The sequence below is a fragment of the Phyllobates terribilis genome, unplaced genomic scaffold, assembly GCF_046119375.1.
Source record: "Phyllobates terribilis strain yellow unplaced genomic scaffold, ASM4611937v1 Scaffold_2__4_contigs__length_985480577, whole genome shotgun sequence".
NCBI classification, from domain to species: domain Eukaryota; kingdom Metazoa; phylum Chordata; class Amphibia; order Anura; family Dendrobatidae; genus Phyllobates; species Phyllobates terribilis.
Genome location: NW_027362762.1, coordinates 693001075 through 693015901, shown reverse-complemented (window position 1 = coordinate 693015901; position 14827 = coordinate 693001075). Strand labels below are relative to the sequence as shown.

Sequence of the window (14827 nt, the reverse complement as noted above, 5' to 3'; positions counted from 1 at the left end):
TATCTCGGCCCCCTGAAAATGTTTTCTTTTACAGGAGCTACGGTAGAGGCAGAGATAGAAGCAGAGTGAAGGTGCTGCACTCACATCTGCCACAGCATTCATCACCCTGGATACAGAACGTCTTCAGAGGGGGCAGCGATGCAAGAAACTAGTGAGTAACTGCAGCGCTCCCCTGTCACGTCTTGTTCCAGGAGGGGTGATTGATGCTGCAGGGAAATGAGTGCAGCCCCAGCCTCCTGTAATATCACATTTGAGACACCTTTCAAACGAAACGTCGTAGGAAGTACAGTAAAAAACATATTTAGAGATTACATAGTTAAGGAGAAGTGTAGGGTATTGTGTAATAAAGGAAATTACAAGAGTGGTTAGGACGTAAGGATGGATAGTTAAAAAATACATTTTACATGCTGGACCACCCCTTTAACTTTTTAAGGGGTGCAAAATAACTGCAATTCCACCATTGTTTTTGAGTTTTTTTTTGTTTCTTTACCATGCAGGTAAATGAAATATGGTATAGTCAACTGCCTTAAAGAAGTTGTACACTACTTTATATTAACCCCCCAATATATCCCCCTGGGGCCCCTAAGACTTTTTGTAAATACCTTATATTGCTGATAATGCCTGTGAGAGACGCTATCCTTGGCCGCTCACAGGCATCACGTGACCACCTGCTGACGTCACGACAAGTGAGGCGTGACTCAGCGCTGGGGTCCCCGCGGTGGCAGCTGGGTTGTGGGCGGGGTTACCCCCCACGTCACACCCAGAATCCACTGCACGCTTTCCTAATGAATGGGGAGAGGCAGAGCGCACGGTGGATGCCGGGTGTGACGCGGGGGGTAACCCTGTCCACAGCCTGGCATCCACCTGGAACGCGGAAGACAAAGACCCCCGGCTGCTGCCAGCACTTGTCGTGACATCAGCGGATGTCAGAGCCGGCTGCAGCCGGGGGTCACGTGATGCCTGTGAGCGGCCGGTGATAGCGCCGCTACAGGCAGTAGACATTGGGGGGGTAATATAAAGTAGTGGACAACCCTTTTAACTTATAGGCCTAAAACGCTATATCCAAAAATTTAGGCAACAGGAGTATCTTATAAAATATATATATTACTTTATGGCATCAATTAAAAACACAATACATACAGTACAGACCAAAAGTTTGGACACACCTTCTCATTTAAAGATTTTCTGTATTTTCATGACTATGAAAATTGTACATTCACACTGAAGGCATCAAAACTATGAATTAACACATGTGGAATTATATACTTAACAAAAAAGTGTGAAACAACTGAAAATATGTCTTATATTCTTGGTTCTTCAAAGTAGCCACATTTTGCTTTGATGACTGCTTTGCACACTCTTGGCATTCTCTTGATGAGCTTCAAGAGGTAGTCACCGGAAATGGTTTTCACTTCACAGGTGTGCCCTGTCAGGTTTAACAAGTGGGATTTCTTGCCTTATAAATGGGGTTGGGACCATCAGTTGTGTTGTGCAGAAGTCTGGTGGATACACAGCTAATAGTCCTACTGAATAGACTGTTAGAATTTGTATTATGGCAAGAAAAAAGCAGCTAAGTAAAGAAAAACGAGTGGCCATCATTACTTTAAGAAATGAAGGTCAGTCAGTCCGAAAAATTGGGCAAACTTTGAATGTGTCCCCAAGTGCAGTTACAAAAACCATCAAGCGCTACAAAGAAACTGGCTCACATGAGGACCGCCCCAGGAAAGGAAGACCAAGAGTCACCTCTGCTTCTGAGGATAAGTTTATCCAAGTCACCAGCCTCAGAAATCACAGGTTAACAGCAGCTCAGATTAGAGAGCAGGTCAATGCCACACAGAGTTCTAGCAGCAGACACATCTCTACAACAACTGTTAAGAGGAGACTTTGTGCAGCAGGCCTTCATGGTAAAATAGCTGCTAGTAAACCACTGCTAAGGACAGGCAACAAACAGAAGAGACTTGTTTTGGCTAAAGAACACAAGGAATGGACATTAGACCAGTGGAAATCTGTGCTTTGGTCTGATGAGTCCAAATTTGAGATCTTTGGATCCAACCACCATGTCTTTGTGCGACGCAGAAAAGGTGAACGGATGGACTCTACATGACGGGTTCCCACCGTGAAGCATGGAGGAGGAGGTGTGATGGTGTGGGGATGCTTTGCTGGTGACACTGTTGGGGATTTATTCAAAATTGAAGCCATACTGAACCAGCATGGCTACCACAGCATCTTGCAGCGGCATGCTATTCCATCCGGTTTGCGTTTAGTTGGACCATCATTTATTTTTCAACAGGACAATGACCCCAAACACACCTCCAGGCTGTGTAAGGGCTATTTGACCAAGAAGAAGAGTGATGGGGTGCTACGCCAGATGACCTGGCCTCCACAGTCACCAGACCTGAACCCAATCGAGATGGTTTGGGGTGAGCTGGACCGCAGAGTGAAGGCAAAAGCGCCAACAAATGCTAAGCATCTCTGGGAACTCCTTCAAGATTGTTGGAAGACCATTTCCGGTGACTACCTCTTGAAGCACATCAAGAGAATGCCAAGAGTGTGCAAAGCAGTCCTCAAAGCAAAAGGTGGCTACTTTGAAGAACCTAGAATATAAGACATATTTTCAGTTGTTTCACACTTTTTTGTTAAGTATATAATTCCACATGTGTTAATTCATAGTTTTGATGGCTTCAGTGTGAATGTACAATTTTCAAAGTCATGAAAATACAGAAAAAACTTTAAATGAGAAGGTGTGTCCAAACTTTTGGTCTGTACTGTACATAACATGATAAAAATGTTGGGGAAGAATAAAAGGGGAATGGAAAGGAATAAATAGAAAAATATGGGAGGGGGATGAATGTGAACTAAATGTAACAGATAGTAAGTATGATGAAAAAGATCAGTTCATAATGAATACCATGGAATATCATATATAATGATTAACTTGCAAATACATTACAATCTTGAAAATATACATATCCAATATATCTGGTGCTCAGGAAAGACATATTGGAGCTAGAGAGGGTACAAAGGAGGGCGACTAAGGTAATAAAGGGAATGGAGGGACTAGAATACCCAGAGAGGTTGTCAAAATCAGGCCTATTTACGTTGGAAAAGAGAAGGCTTAGGGGAGACCTCATAAACATGTATAAATACATCAGGGGGCAGTACAGAGATCTCTCCCATGACCAGTTTATACCAAGGATGGGGACAAAGACGAGGGGGCACACTATGCGTCTGGAGGAAAGGAGGTTCCTGCACCAGCATAGAAGGGGATTCTTTACGGTCAGAGCCGTGAGACTTTGGAACTCTCTGGGAGAGGAAGTGGGGATGTCCAACTCACTTAATGAGTTCAAGAGAGGCCTGGACGCCTTTCTTGAGAACAATAAAATTACATCTTATGCTTAGTGATAGTTAATTAATTCAGGGATTTAATCTGACTGCCAGATTGGAGTCGGGAAGTGAATTTTTCCTCAATGATGTAAATTGGCCTATACCGCATGGTTTTTTTTGCCTTCCCCTGGATCAACGCTGCGGAATAGCTGCAGTGCACAAGAAATAGGCTGAACTGGATGGACGCTTGTCTTTTTTCGGCCTTATAAACTATGTAACTACAGAGATCAAAGAGGAAAAAATATAAAATTACTCAATCAACTTCATGTGAAGAAAGAGAATTTGGAAAAGGAACTAAAATTCATCCTATGAATTAATCCACAGGATTGTGAGTATTACATCTAGAATATATGAATGCGTGTGCATGGGTTATACAAACCAATATATCACTACTATTCACAAGCAAAACTGCATTATGCATAATGTCCAAAAGATAAGTGTGCAGCCATGCATATACACATCACAGGATGAATGATAGAATGGGTCACCAATTAAACTCAAATGGCATTATATAAACCCAAGTCCAAATAGAATGACATGAAATAGATATCTGCCTTAACAGTGGGAACAGTGGGCAATGTGCTCATAAAGGTAGCCCCTCTATTTGCTAAACTTGAGTGAACAACTTTTGAATGTTTTTTAACTCTGCATCAAGATTTTCTAGCATACAGTACTGTGATCTTTTTCTAAAGCGCCGCATCAGGAAAAGTCCCATCAATTGCTGACATAAAAACAGCACACATCTGTTAATGTCACTAGGTTTACAATATTATGGAGTCTAGGAGATAATGTTTCTCCTTGTAAAGAGTGTCACGCTGACATAAGGACAATTATTGGCCATACAATGCTCTTCTGGGAATTTAAAAAGTGAATGTCGTTTTGATTTTTATTACATCATTTAATAGTACACATAAAATAAGCAACTTTGTAAGATGTCTTATCAAAAAAATTAGCTTCTTCTGCATTGATCTTTCACTTTCAATTAATGGGTAAAATTTGGATTCAATGAATTCCCCATTACTTAGATAGGATATGGCTATGATTGGAGCTTTTAAAAGGTTATGAAGTGGGAGAGGTAGGAGCTGGAGGCAGACGCAGACATACTACTGCAGGCTCTTCCGAGACACCAGTTACAGAGCACCAACCGCCATCTCCTATCCCACTAATCGGAAAGTCGGTATTCACTGACTATAGATTTTATCCATGAACTGAGAATTTTGAGAAGCAAAGATCAGTCAAGGAGGAGAAATTATTTCTCTAATAAGATATATTACAAATCTTATTTTCATTTTGGACTGTTCATTTATGAAACAAATAAAATAACGGTTACTCTTTAAATATGCAAATAGCCTCTTCGGCGAGGAAAAGGACTTGACCTACGCAACCTATTGAATGAAGCAATGTTAATATTAACCCTTTAACTAGCCTTGCCACATGACATACAATAAAAAGCCAAATCAGAGACTGATCTGCAGACAAGTGTTTCATGGTGTTTGCCCCTCATCAGTGCAAAGCAGGAGGTTTAATTTGGCTCTTTCTCACAGCCAAATCAGACCTTCTGTTTTACACTGATGAGGGGCAAACATCCCAAAACACTTGTCTGCAGATGGGTTTCTGATTTGGCTTCTCAGGGTAAGCCATGTGGAATTGCTCATTAAAGGGTTGATAGTGACATTTAGGATTGGTACCTCTAATAAGGGACCCTAGAGGCCCAGTCCTCTTCTTCTCTGAAGAGGCTATTTACAATCCTATGTCAGACTTATAGCCTACACCAAGCATACATATCTTGTTACACTAGTATCTCACTAACTTATTGTTTATTTGTCCTTCCAAAAAATAAAAAGCCTACAGGATAAATCATAAATAGCATCATGACTATGGGGAATCCACTTGTTGGATGGATATCTGCAAATCCTGGTGGAGATCATTCATTTTAGCAAAGTCTATGAGGTTTCCGCAAGAGTTTCTGTATTTTTTTAGGGACAAGTATGATGCTGCAGATTGTGCTAAGTTAGTTTTCAAAAATATCACAAACCTTAAACAAACCAATAACGCAAATATGGACAGAGTCACCTTGCGTAAACGGGGAATGTGCTGCCAACCTGATGCTGTTTACATGGGCATCAGTTGTTGGCGTGTGTAAACAGTCTAGTTAACAAGAAAAATTGACCGGACCAAATAGGACTTTAGTTTGCACCTACTAAGCGCATGGTGTAGATTTCAAGAACCACAAAATGGTTAAGAATGTCCTCTTTAGGTTCATAAATTACTGTACATGTAATTTAAAGGGTATTTGTCCAATTGCATTGTTTAAACAGTAGCAGAAATAAAACTTGGACTATTTTGATACGGTTTATTCATTGGCAATCAATTTCTTGCCCTTGTTCATGTAATACCAGATTTGGACACCAGAGATCATGCAAATTCCATTTCACGCTAACTGCAATGAAACACTTACTGTGCAAAGTTAAAGTCAATGTCTGAAAATCTGTGCTGAATGAGAGCCCATAAACCCCAGAAGAAGTGTGATGCCTGGAAAAAAAAAAATAATTGTTACAAATGTGACTGAAGCCTTAAAGGAGTTGTCCCATCTCAGACATTTATGGCAGATCAGCAAGTAAAGGTAAGGATATATAACAGCAGAAACCTACTGATGTAACAGCTATCCACGGTAGCCATATACATGTCTGTTCTAATTACAAGAATCATGACTTGTACAAGCTAAACAATCTATATAACCAAACAGAGTACATAACTATATATAAATTAAGTATGTATCATATAGATGAAATGTGAATGCAGTTGAAATCATTATTTTAGTCCACTATAGGAATATCAAGTCTTTAAAGTGAACCTGTCACTAGAGTCATGCTGCCCGAACCACGGTAGTCTTTCACTGAAACAGAGAAAGTATAATTTGAGAAGCAGGCGGTGGACTTCAGGGAGAGATCTGACTAGTCCGATGATGACCACGGGTGGCTTCTCCTCGCCCCACTCCAGGTGATTGACAGGTATCTTACCGTGTACAAACATGGGAAAGACCTTGAGGAGAAGTTGGTTGAGGACCATTGCCGTACTAGTCATGTCTCCTCATAATCCCTGGGCAGCTCTTCAAACTATGTTTTCTTTGAAAGCCCATAGCGTTTCAAAGTAAAGCTTACTTGGCTATAACTGCACAGCCAGACTCTGATAAATGCTACCTGTGTTTTGGGCAGCATGAATCTAGTGACAGGATCCCTTTATTGGATCGCTAAAGATTTTGAGGGATAAAGCTTTAAAAACGTACAGATTTATGTACGGTATTTTCTGTGTGTCAACATGATTACATTGCCAACTACCCAATGTATATGTAGCGTGACTAATACAATGCCTTATTTGTCGCACTAAAATTCGCTTTCTGCATCTTGCCTACTAACCCCTTTCCGTCACAGCCAATTTTTTTTAATTTTTTTAGTGCACTCACTTTTTCCTCCCTCTTCCAAGAGTCATAACTTTTTGATTTTTCCTATTAACATAGCAGTAGGAGAGCTTGCTTCTTGTGAGACGAGTTTCATTTCTGGGACCCATAACTTTTATATTTTTCTATAGATGTTCCTGTGTGAGGTAAAATGCCAATTCATGTGTTTCAATTTTTTTCCTTACAGTGTTTATTTTCAATTTTAATATGTTGGACTTTTACAGATGCAGATATACCAATTTCTTCTAAATGGGAATTACTTTGATTGCTTAGACCAATATACTGGAATACTCTAGTACTGCTGTACATGGTGAAAGTAATGATCTCCTATGAAGCCCAGTCTGTGGGAATGACGTGGTCCTTCAGCAGAACCCCACCTGCCGTCGTAGCCCATGAAACCAATGGGCACATAACAAGCCCCCCTCACTTTTAGCTAGATTATGTTACTTTTTTTCACATGCGTCTTTATCACATTTTTTTTGAAGCTGTGGTTTTTGTCCCTTTATGGTTTATGTTTTAAATTCAGCTTGTTTTTGATATTTTCTAGTATTTTGCGGTGACAAAACGTTATTGATACAGTCATGTGTGAATTACATACGTTTTTAGTGCGTTTCCGGGATGGAGAAGCAATATAAACTAATGTGCTTTACCTGCAACTTTTCTGCATCAAATGCAATCCTTTGGGAAGTAATTGCATGTAAAATTCATTTTCTCTTGCAGGTACACTGACATGTTGCAGATCTCTAAAAATGCAGCTGAGATCAGTTTACACAGCTGAAAGAAAAGCACAGTGGGCATGAGATTTCCAGAAATCCCATCCACTTCAATGGAACTGTAATAAAGCAGCATTTTTGCAGAGCAAATAAGCAGCGCTACAAACTCACCAAAAAGTCATTGTGGGAACTTAACCTAACATATCACATCTGCCATGTATGAAGAGGACTCAGTTCTTTTTTACAGTTTTCTTTTTTCATAAAAGGTTAAATAATATTTATCGGTCTAGCTATTTTATGACGTGATACTTTTTTTTTGAGTGTTTGGACATTTATTATAAATTTTATAATATTTATAAGATATTTATAATCTTTTACGACATGTTGGTTTTACCTTGAGTTACTCGACATAGGTAATATCTTCATAGTGGGAGCACACAACATAGAATTACATACAATGGTGTACCCAGATTCGACCAACTTTAATATGTATGGCCAACTTTACTGATAAAAACACTGGGAATTTTGCATTATTTTTTCCGTTAAGATGATGGACAGTTCAACAGAAACCCAGCAGACTACAATGGGGTCATTGGGTGCCAGTTGTGTCCATCATGTGCCAGATCAGTTTACTGCATGGGTTCAGTCTTTCTTCAGCACAGAAGAAACATTCTCAGGACGCAAGTATGAACCTCGCACCTTAGTAGTTTTGCAGCTGTGCTATATAATTTTCATCTATATTTTACCTAACTGGCCATCTCTTGTTATCAAGCAAAAATATTGCAATCAATCACAACTCGAAATTAGAAATTCCCTCCTAAAAACTCACCAGTACAAACTGATTGACTTGAGTACAAAGATCGTCCACCTCTTGGTCTTGTGGCTCTTCCTTTTCTCCTTTCAGCCTTTTGCAGGCAACCAAGTAATGGCGCAACCAGTATAGTTGAGTCTTTCTGTCAGGAAACAATCGATAATCTGGCTCACTCACTCCTAGAAATGCAGGCAGAAGTGTAAACCATTACCTCTTACACAAGTATTAATACTGATGCCTTGAACATTGCACAGTTTCAAAGCCTGAGTGTTTTAGAAATACTGTCATTGAAGAGCAATAGTGGCAATAACTGGCTGGGAATTTTTTTCTGTAACCCCTTTCCGACATGTTACGTAATAGTATGTTACAGGTTGGGTACCTGTGTATGGAACAGCTCAAGAGCTATGCCCTTACCATACCAGTGAGATGCTGGCTATTTTACATAGCTAACATCTTCCCATCACAGCAGCGACTAGAGCAAGCTCTGATCGCTGCTGATTAATTGGAATCTGTCAGTAGGATCATCCCTCCTAAGATGTCTACATAAGCAAGCATGTCATAGAACGTTGAATAAAATGACAATAATAATCTTTATTTATATAGCGCCAACATATTCGGCAGCGCTTTACAATTCAGAGGTTCGTATTCAACGCTCATAAGTAACATAGCTAAAGATAATACAATAATTAAAGCAAAAATGATGACGACCCTGATCGTAAGAGCTTACAATCTACAATGAGGTGGGGGTGACACAAAGTACAGGGGCTTATTTACAATGAAGGTCCAGCCATTTTGAGGGGATGAGGGATAGATAAAGGCTGCATGAGCTCATCACCAGCCAGTATCTGTAATGCTATTGAGTTCAGTGGAGACTTATGTTTGGAGAAAAAATGAATGAGCTATAAGAATATAAAAGGACTTTGATTAGGGAACATGATAGGCCGCCCTAAACAGGTGTGTTTTTAGGGAGCGCCTAAAACTGTGAAGTTGTGGTTAATCCTAATTTCTTAGGGTAAAGCATTCCAAAGAATAGGTGCAGCTTGGCAGAAGTCTTTTATCCGGGAGTGGGAGGTACGGATTAGTGCAGATGTTAGTCGAAAGTCGCTTGCGGAGCGTAGAGAACGGGTAGGCCGATAAACAGAAATGAGGGAAGAGAGGTAGGGGTTGCCGCATTGTGGAGAGCTTTGTGGGTGAAAATAAGCAATTTATGATACCTTGATATCTGTGATCAGATGACTTATTCCAGAAAAATCCACACTTTCTTAATATGTAAACAAGCTGTTAAGATCTATGGGCCGGACACAGATCTCCCCCCGAGAATCTGCCTCCAGAGATTATTTTTAATGAAAGGAGGCATTACCAGTGTGATGTGTAATGGCCACTCTCTGCTCTCCTGATCTCACTGCAGAGCTGTGTGTGATTATAACTTATACAGTACAATAGCGCTGACTAGTCTTAATAAATCAGGCCCCAGTGGTTTTGTCTAATCCATGCTCAACAATGTAGGTTACATTTCCACAATGAGTTTTTGTTGAGCTTTTGACACTGTTTATTTTCGTAGCTCAAAAAAACGCAGCGTCTTACAGTTCCAGTAGCGTGGATGGGATTTATAGAAATCTCAAGCCCACTGTGCTTTTGTTTTTTGCACGATGTAAACTGACCTGCGATGGGTGTTTGAAAACCGCAACATGTCAATATCTCGTGTGGGTATGCCGAGTTTTATGTGTGGATTTTCCCAATTTAATTGCATTAGGAAATCCGCAGGTAAAAAAAAACTAACATTAAAAAATAAAACAGCTTTATGTAAGATATGACATACCAAAAAGAGATAAAAACCGCACAGTTAAAAAAAACATGGAAAAACGCATATAAAAAAATGCAAGTAACCAAATTTACCCAGTGGGGGCAGAAAAAAACTCACCAAATACTCATCATGGGAACGGAGCCTTAAACTTTTTACTCTTTACCCAAGTTGCAGAAAAAGATCACAACGATGCCAGGTAGGCCAACTGTGTCATACATTTGATGGTGGCAAACTATGAGATCTCATCCGCAATGCATAAAAGAGACTAGTAATCTAGTAATAAGTGAAATAACAAAGTATAAATAATAACAAAATATATCTATTACCTGCAAATTCATTAAAATGATTAGCAATGTCATAGGCCTGGTAATTGAATCCAGCATATTCATAATCAATAAATCGGACATGACCTGTCAGGAAAAAAAAATGTGTGTTAGTGTGAACATTGGTGAACTAATTTTCTGAAAACACTTGTATCCCTTCAGGGTTCCTACCTTCTTCTTCATTATAGATGACATTCTTACATAGTAAGTCATTATGGCAAAAAACAATAGGTGATTCAAGGGATGGCAAGTACTTCTGCAGCCAGGTAAGTTCTTCTTCCAACACCTTCAAGCTGGGAATCCCTGCTGGTAACCTACAGATAAGTAAATGGACATGAATTGTGGTTGTGTATAAATATAGAGATCTCGATATCCATCCTGAGTTAAAAAAGAGTCACAAGCGGGGTGTACAGATCAATGTCAGCCTTGTGAACAACAGCTGAGAGCAATTTTGGCTTCCTGATTGGCCACAAGTAGTTTTCTCTATGCACAGAAAATAGAGGATAGAAGTGGAAAATAACGTGCCCCTGCATAATAATAAGTAATAACGGCCTGCCAGATGAGTGTCAGCTGTATTACACAGCAGTGCTTCACTGGGGAAGGCATGATCTCCTGCAATGAGCACGACTGCCATCTGCTGTTCATGGGAGGGGAAATACTGTAGGGCCGTAGAGTCGTAGGGCTCGGTTTCAGATGACCGTATAGTCAGTCCGTAACTGATAACATGCAGACTGACCAAAGCAAGTCAGTATGTTAGTTCACAAGAATGTTTTTACACATGGACCAATAGTCTGCATGTAAAAAATTGCAGCATGCACTACTTTATGCCATATGGATGTACAAAACAAATTTATGGCTTGAATACATATGACCATACGGATGAAAAATTGTCAGTTTTTTCTGTATGTAATGCGGGTGATTTTTCATACGCTCATGTGTATCCAACATTAGGCTGGATCCAGATAATCGTGAAACATCGTCAGAGTACGGACAGCGATGTCTGGACTGGCTGCGGACACATATGCGGCCAGTCCAGACATTACAGTCCGTGCTTGGTTAGTATTTCATAGACATCTGAATTCGGCCTACTATCTATACTCTGCAGACAGAGTATTGAAAATCGCACCAGCATGCAGGTCTGCCACAAATTGATGCGGTTTTCAAAATATTAATGCTTCATTTTGCGGTAAAATTGTATTGGGTGCAGGCATGATGCCAACAATGTTAATGCAAGGTTTTGTGGATAAAACTGAATTGCAATAGGGCCACATAGTCGCACTTTGCAGGCATGATGCCAATGATTTTAATGCATGATTTTGTGGGTCCCACTTAATTGGGGTAGGGTCACATAGTTGCAAGGTGTGGGCATGATATTAACATTGTCAATGCATGGTTTTGGGTGTCTTGCTGCATTGGAGTATGGTCACATAGTTGCTTGGTGCATGCATGATGTCAATTACGCTAATATGTGGTATTGTGGAGTAGAAACTGAACTGGAGTAAAGTCATAGTCTCAAGGTCATGATGGACATGATGACGTGTTCTGACAGTCACAACAGCTGTCAAATGGATTATATGGAATCCATGTAAATTGAGTACTTATTGTTATTGTCCGCACAGTCAGGAGGAATAGGAGATCTGATGGGTCCTATTTAAAGAGGTAATCCATACCAGTCATATAGAACACCCCAATTTCTCCACGATATAGGGCTTCGACCAGACTCCCTATGTGCTAGATGTAAAACATCCCCGGCTAACATGCTTCATATGATGTGGACCTGCCCTGCTCTGGAAAACTTCTGGCGGGATGTAATAACGATCATTGATAGAACATACTCAATAGATTCAGATCCCTCACCATTAGTATGTATACTGGGATATATAGAAGATCTGAGCACTGACGAAAATAGCAAAATAGTGGTGGCACGCATGTTATACATGGCCAGGAAACTAATTGGTTATCAGAGCAGGCGCCCACAGTGACAGAATTTATAAATAAGATTAATTGGTTATGTAGCACCCTGAGGATTCGGCTGCTACAGGGGTATTGCACCTCAACCCAGAGGTGTGATATTCCACTCCCGGGTAAGGATGGAGTGTGGACCTGAGCTCGGTAGGCTGCATGCACTACATACATCCCATTTCCGAGGAACAGGCCGACGGTACTCCCACTTGGAAATGTGCAGGTACGACCGAGTCTGTTCCTGGCTGGAGTGGGAGGGGGGTGGTACATCCCAAGTAGTGTAGGGGCAGATAGGGGGAGCAGCCTGGGTAAAGATAGGAGCTCATTGGGTGCTGGTCACCTGAGCTCACACATAGAGGGTGTATATAAGGTGGGCACCAACTAAGAACAGGGTCAGTTGCAGAGAGAAAGTCAGCGAGCGGAGGAGAAGAGAGACCCAGAGTGAGAGAGGAGAGAGAGAGACCCAGAGGGGGAAACAGAAGAAAGGACTCTAAGACCCCAAATTAAATCCCTGGGTGAAGAGTCGGCATCAGGGTACCGGAACCCAAGCTGGTGGGGGCAAAAACACTCCCCAGCCAGAGACCGGAGACCGTGGGCAGCGTTTGCCACGGTCACCCACCACATCCACCACGAAGGCATACCACGAGGAGGGTCAGGGAACCCAAGGCCAAGGGTCTCCCAACAGAAGGCCTGAGGGAGCTGGACCTGGGTGGATCAATAGTGGGGACGGCCAGAGAAAGGACAGAAGGAGAGCTCAGGGTCACGCTCCGGACTTATTTGGGAGTTGGCTGGATCCAGAACCTGGTGGACGCAGCACGGCTCGGGAGGTCACTCGAAGCTGGAGTGACCAGAACATCAGCAGTGAGTAAACATCCTAAACTGCATAACCCGACTCTGTCTCTGATTGCCGTCTACACTGCATCACCACAACTCCCATCCTCTGCACCTGATCCCCCTGAGGCTATACCCCACCCGTTGGGGGTTATATCACCAAAGCTGCACCTACACCACCAGCCTCAGCGGACCCTGCTGCAGCGGCGGCCACAGTGACCGCAACACAACGGGTGGCGTAGTCGACAATAAAGAACTTATAACATCTGTATGACTGCCACATACAACTCAGTTTGACACCCTGGGCACGGACCGGGTCACAGCCACTCGGAAGACTACAACCCCCATCTGATCCGGCTCCGGATATTCCCCCTAAAAGAATATGGCCCAGGGGGCGCGTCAACTTTGGCGTAGTCGGCAGGATTACGTGCCCACAACACCCGGGTACTGTGTGCCTGAAGAAAAGTGCGAGTTTACCTCAAAAAGAAGTCTCCTGCCGGTTCCGGAGGGTCCCCGTCATCGGACCCCATCACCAGTCGATTCCCGCCGGTTGTCCGCCATTAACAGCGTTTTCCCGCCATCTGCAGAGTTTCCCGCCACTGGGAAGCGATTCCCGCCATTTCCAAAGGTTTCCCGCCTTGGAAGAGCGGACGCCATTATGGGCGTGCCAGAGGGTGGCGAGAGGCCACCTCCCATCGTGGGCCAGGACCGAAAATGGCGCCAAAAGTGGAAACCGCCCCCACCAACAGAGACTGTGATGCTAGAGGTGTCTGTCAGCGTGAAAGAACAGCCCCTGGAGCTGACAGTCACCAAGTGGCCCCGGGACCGCCCTCGAAGGGGGAGGAGACGAAAGGAGAGAACAAAGATGGGTGCCGCCTGGAGCAGTCTGGAGCGAGCGCACCCGGAGGCAAGAAGCCTGGAGAGGAGTAGCAGAGAAGCTCACCCGGAGATGGCCAGAGAGCAGAGCAGCACCGGCCCGCTGGCCAGGAGCCTGCTGGAAGAAGAGCAGAGCAGCACCGACCCGTTGGTCAGGAGCCTGCTGGAAACCACGACCCCACTAGGCCTAGTGGAGGTCCTCGCACAGCTCCCCCGAGACCGGGAGTGTGCACAGACTGCCCTGGAGGGCCTCGCACGGAGGATGGCCCGGGTACAGCGAGAGACATTGGCGGAGTGGAGCCGAGAGATGGCCCAGCAAACCAAGACCCGGAGCACGCCAGCCAAGATGAGGAGACAGACCGCCTCTGAGGATGGCGCGGGAGGACCCAAGGCCGGAGACGGCGCCGAGAAGGGAGCCGAACGCATGGAGGCAGGTAAAGGGGACGTCTATACCCCAAACCAGGACACCGCTTACCTGCCCCAGCTCCCCGTCGCAGAGCCCGAAAGTCCCCTTGCTGTGCCCGAAAACGCCATGTCACCGACGCAGACTAGGCCCCAACCGGAAGCCGCCGCCGCGACCCCTGTGACGCCATGCGCACCGACCCCGAGCGTGGCAAAACAGGAAGTAACACCAGCCTGGTCGCAGGGCCTAGAATTCCCGGGCGT

General features: G+C 43.2%; 1 protein-coding gene across 1 annotated transcript in view; it reads right to left on the bottom strand.

The window, feature by feature from the left end:
* The window catches only part of ETNK2 (ethanolamine kinase 2), a 91251-nt gene that overhangs the window by 1808 nt on the left and 74616 nt on the right, over positions 1–14827 (bottom strand). The window contains exons 4-7 of the mRNA XM_073667056.1: positions 10664–10806; positions 10496–10579; positions 8384–8544; positions 5843–5916 (exon numbers count right to left, since the gene is read on the bottom strand). Of these exons, the coding sequence (XP_073523157.1) occupies positions 5843–5916; positions 8384–8544; positions 10496–10579; positions 10664–10806 (462 nt within the window). The remainder of the gene's footprint in view (positions 1–5842; positions 5917–8383; positions 8545–10495; positions 10580–10663; positions 10807–14827) is intronic.